The sequence below is a fragment of the Oncorhynchus mykiss genome, chromosome 28 (genome assembly GCF_057628025.1).
Source record: "Oncorhynchus mykiss isolate SJ-2025 chromosome 28, ASM5762802v1, whole genome shotgun sequence".
Taxonomy (NCBI): Eukaryota; Metazoa; Chordata; class Actinopteri; order Salmoniformes; family Salmonidae; genus Oncorhynchus; species Oncorhynchus mykiss.
In genome coordinates, this window is record NC_143049.1 from 40,152,084 (window position 1) to 40,157,500 (window position 5,417).

At 41.2% G+C, this 5,417-nt stretch overlaps 1 protein-coding gene across 1 annotated transcript in view; it reads left to right on the top strand.

The window, feature by feature from the left end:
* Positions 1–1,714: 1,714 nt before the first annotated feature.
* Positions 1,715–5,417, top strand: part of LOC118944840 (receptor-type tyrosine-protein phosphatase mu) — a 539,275-nt gene continuing 535,572 nt past the window's right edge. Inside the window, exon 1 of the mRNA XM_090225625.1 lies at positions 1,715–2,133. Within this exon, the coding sequence (XP_090081751.1) occupies positions 2,061–2,133 (73 nt within the window). The 5' untranslated portion in view covers positions 1,715–2,060. The remainder of the gene's footprint in view (positions 2,134–5,417) is intronic.

Here is a 5,417-nt window from a genome sequence, read left to right on the forward strand (position 1 = left end):
GTCATAGGAAATATCAAATCATCCATGGGAGTATTCATAGGAGATATCAAATCATCCATAGGAGTATTCATAGGAGATATCAAATCATCCATAGGAGTATTCATAGGCGATATCAAATCATCCATAGGAGTAGTCATAGGAGATATCAAATCATCCATAGGAGTATTCATAGGAGATATCAAATCATCCATTGGAGTATTCATAGGAGATATCAAATCATCCATAGGAGTATTCATAGGCGATATCAAATCATCCATAGGAGTATTCATAGGAGATATCAAATCATCCATAGGAGTATTCATAGGAGATATCAAATCATCCATAGGAGTATTCATAGGAGATATCAAATCATCCATAGGAGTATTCATAGGAGATATCAAATCATCCATAGGAGTATTCATAGGAGATATCAAATCATCCATAGGAGTATTCATAGGAGATATCAAATCATCCATAGGAGTATTCATAGGAGATATCAAATCATCCATAGGATTATTCATAGGAGATATCAAATCATCCATAGGAGTATTCATAGGAGATAGTGAGCCATTTGGGAAACAGACAACGTGTCATCCAGTGAGTCTAAAGGAGGATCAATACTGTCTTTTAGGCCTATTAATTAAGCATAAACTACTACTACATGGGAAAAGCAGTGAGTGTGTGATTATTCATGCTATGCCATGTGGTGCTACATTAGGGTCAAGGGTTACAACATAGAGGATGATCTAATTGGAACAAGGTGAACACAGAGGTTTCAGTTAGTGAATATGAGGGGGGCGGGGGGGGGGGGGGGGGGGGGGCGAATGAGGCTGAGCAGAACATTAAGGTTACTGCACAGACACCTATTGTATGTTTTTAATATTCTATCTTTTTGGTTTGCTTGCCATCTCCCGTGTCCTTGGTCGTGAGACATGTTAGGCTGCTTTCTCACAAACAGACAAGCAGGTAGATAACGTTAGACAGATGCCAAGCTGCGTGACCAGTAATAACATTGAAGAGAAGAAGGAGGAGGGGACAGGGACACCACCCGTTCCCGCGTTACCAGTGAATTCCTCAGCTTTTGCCTGGCGCGTGCCAGCACATTTAGTCATTCAGTCAGAGCTCCAATACACACTCTACCAGAGAGAGAGAGGGGAGAGATAGAGGAGAGAGAGAGGGGAGAGAGAGATAAGAGAAAGGAGAGAGAGAGATAGGAAAGAGGAGAGAGAGAGAGAGAGAGAAGAGAGAGAAAGAGAGAGGAGAGAGAAAGGAAGAGAGAGGAGAGAGATAGGAGAGAAAGAGAGATAGAGGAGAGAGAGAGGGGAGAGAGAGATAAGAGAAAGGAGAGAGAGAGGGAGAGAGAGAGAGAGAGAGAGAGAGAGAGAGAGAGAGAGAGAGAGAGAGAAAGAAAGAAAGAGAAGAGAGAGAAAGAGAAGAGAGAGAAAGAGAGAGGAGAGAGAAAGGAAGAGAGAGGAGAGAGATAGGAGAGAAAGAGAGATAGAGGAGAGAGAGAGGGGAGAGAGAGATAAGAGAAAGGAGAGAGAGAGAGAGAGAGAGATAGGAGAGAGGAGAGAGAGAAAGAGAGAGAAGAGAGAGAGAGGAGAGAGAGAGAGACAGAGGAGAGAGGAGAGAGAGGAGAGAGATAAATAGGAGAGAGAGGAGAAAGAGAGATAGAGAGAGAGACAGAGAGAGGAGAAAGAGAGAGAGACATAGAGAGGAGAGAGAGAGAGAGAGAGAGAGAGAGGGGAGAAAGAGAGAGAGCGCAGACAGGCAGAGAGCTCTCGGGAAACGTAACCACCACTCTCTCTTCCCCGCGTAAAACCAGTGTCTCGATTGCTCTCACCGACGGTGCCAAGTCTGTTGGAAGTCGACGAGGAGAAACCGTTGGACTCTCACTGAACCAACTGCAAGCAACGAAGGAAAGAGAAGAGGACGACTTGTTAAAATATCATCCGTCGGTTAGATGTAAAGTAGGCTATAGGGGAGGCTGAAATCTAACTTGTGACATACTGAAGAAAATCCGAGTTTCTCTCTCCAGTTAGACCCGCTACCGGGGGTTAACACAACGGCTCCGTGTCGACATGGATAAAGTTAGACATTGGCTATTAGCTGCTATCAGCTTGTTGTTAACGGTTCGAGGAGAAGCCTATAAAGGTAAGACGAAAGTATATATATATTATTTTTTTAATTGTAACTGCAACCTGTCTTTCTGTGTTTAAAATCACGTCAGGTACACTACGTTGTTACACTGGTTGTCGTTTAGATTCTCTGTGTTTACATCGTGTCAGACTTGACTTTTCTTTCACTCTTTGAAATCGGTCAAACTATTTATTTTGACTTGAACCACAACAGTGGTGTTGGATGCGTTGTGTTGAGCGGGTTGACAGTTAAACACGCCAACCGGAATAACTTGTAATGTGATTAACCTGAAATGATCCTGCCACTTCCAAATGTAAAGGTTTCTATTTCCGCTACTTAGCCGAGTGTTGTTGTCAGGTGAATTGATAACATATTATGGTAACATCGTCTCGTTTAATAAGACTTCTCTGTGAACTCCGTTAGGTATACATTGTTGCGCTATGCATGCGTAAAGAGTTTCGCTACGCTCGACATTGCGCTATTGATTTCCCAATTCTGCTGTCTGCATTCTCAACTCAATTTATTAATAAATTCAGGCTATAATCTAGAGTCAACCCAAACCCACAAGCATCTGTTTTCAACCAAATCGTGTATTTTTTGTTGTATTTTTCCTTTTTTTTGTGGGGGGGGGGGACAATAATAGTCACGTGAGTTTAGACATTAGAAAGAGAAAATAACCTACGCAATGAAGATATTCAATAACTTAATGAGTTGGTTTCAACATCATCGACATAATAAAATATAAGCTACTTTAACTTTCATATGTTATTGATAACTTGTTGTGAAACAGGTCAATATGAACCTCCGTTCATTCCGTTAGTGGGCAACCGACTTTAGCTCGTGAGTGCCTGACGAAACCGGCAGAGTGTGGGAAGCCACCCAATGCAATACAATACACCAATATATCGTGCGATCGGGGCTAAATTGATTTACATTAAAGCACTTTCATTTCTGTTTATTTAAAAACAAATATATATAAATAGTTTTCACTGTGTAGTGAGGGAAGATAAGTTTGAATGCGTTTACATATTGCCAAATCACCTGGAATTCATCTGTCTGTGTTTTAGGATAAAAACAAGTGATTTATTTTTTAGCAGCCAGCCAATAGAAAACGGACAGTCGTTTGTTTCCCGACAAAAAAAACAAAACAAGATCAATTATTTTTTTCCATAATTGCTTCACAATGAAGGTTTTCATTACAGTTATTTCAGTAGGTTTAAACAGTGTAACTTTAGGTCCATGTTTTTTTTTTATATATAGTATCATTTTATAGCCTAATGGTGTAATATGTTGGAGTAATTCAATTCATCTGATGTGATTCTTGTAGTTGTAAACTTCCCTTTAATGATTAGAGTATATCTTGACATTAATGTCACCTGTTCATTGTCTTAGCCATTCATCCATGGATCACTACTGTAAAGCTCAGTGGAAGTTCCACTTCCCAGAACTATCACATGTAAATCTATACATTTACACATGTAACAGTACATAAAAGTAAAAGTTTTCAGGTTCACCCTACTTGCTATTTAAACAACGCCACACTAATGTCATAATATTACTACCGTAGAGGACACATGTTGTAGAGGTGTAAAGTAAAGCGCACAGACGTTCATTCTAATTGTATGGTAAAAGCTACAGTGTTTTCCCTACTCCTGTTACCCCGATGGGACTTAACATTGTATTATTCATCTCCTAAAAAGGGGTCATTTGAGCAGTCTGGACAATAGATCTACTCTGTATGTTAGCAGGATATTAGGTTCATTCTGATCAATCATCTTCGTGAGTAGTAAATGCAGAGACCCGTGTTTTTAGTAGTAGTTTTAATGTCGGCCCTTATCACCTTATTCACAAAAAAGCTTTTCACGTTAAGCGGCAGGTAGCCTAGTGGTTAGGGCGTTGGACTCGTAACCTGAAGGTTGCAAGATCGAATCCCCACAGCCGACAAAGATAAAAATCTGTTGTTCTGCCCCTGAATAAGGCAGTTAACCCACTGTTCCCCGGTAGGCCTTCATTGAACATAAGAGTTTGTTCTTAACTGTCCTGCCTAGTTAAATGAAGGTAAAACAAACAAAAAAAAAGTTTTATAAATTCACTGGAAAACAATGTGTCTGAAAGTTCTGGACATAGCATGTTTTTACAAGGTTAGAGATAGTACATTTAGTTAAGAGGGAAAGAGAGCAGAGAAGCCAGTCTGTTTCGTTGTGGTGGGTAGACTGATGCTGTGTGTGTGTGTGTGTTCTATATGTGAGGGTGTAGTTCCTCGGAGGGCCTGATGGGGGCAGCATGGTACACTTATTAGAGTCATCATCTGTTCTGCACTCAGAGTAAGAAGATCATAACGGCTTGAAGAGTGAGACCACGAGTCAGGTACATCGTGTTAGGTGTTATCTGGTGTGTGGTGTGCAACCACGGTTTCACCTTGGTGAAAAATTATCATTCGGTTGTTTGTTTGAAATCCTGTATTTCTCAGACTGTGGGCATATGGTTAAAATTTTCAGTCAAGTTAGATTTAAAAAAAAATGCAAACAACTTTGAATGATACACACCAATTGATTTATATCAACACCAGAAAAGCAAAAGATTTCAAGACATCCCTCATTAAATGTCTCTGGACTCATTTCAGTCTTTTCTACGTGAGGTTTTATCAGTCTTGACTTGTGGTGTAAATTGACAGCATGATGAATGGAGTGTGTGTGTGTGTGTGTGTGTGTGTGTGTGTGTGTGTGTGTGTGAGTTTCAGTGTGTGTGTGTGAGTGTGTGTGTGCGTGTGTGTGTGTGAGTTTCAGTGTGTGTGTGTGAGTGTGTGTGTGTGTGTGTGTGTGAGTTTCAATGTGTGTGTGTGAGTGTGTGTGTGTGTGTGTGTGTGTGTGTGTGTGTGTGTGTGTGTGTGTGTGTGTGTGTGTGTGTGTGTGTGAGAGTTTCAGTGTGTGTGTTGGTGTATTAGGGGGAGAATTATAGACGAGGTGTGCTACGCTGCAGGTTCCCCCTGGCACTCAGGTCGTCGATAAATGTGGTTCCTAATTGCATGAGTGTGTGTAAAGATATAAAGTAGGAACTAATCAATCAGAGCTCCTCCCCCCTGGATGCATCCTAAAAGTCGAATGTGGTCTCCTCTCTCCTCTCCCCCTGGCTGCATCCTAATACTCTAATGTAGTCTCCTCTCTCCTCTCCCCCTGGCTGCATCCTAATACTCTAATGTAGTCTCCTCTCCCCCTGGATGCTCCTAATACTCTAATGTAGTCTCCTCTCTCCTGTCTCCTCTCCCCCTGGCTGCACCTTAATACTCTAATGTAGTCTCC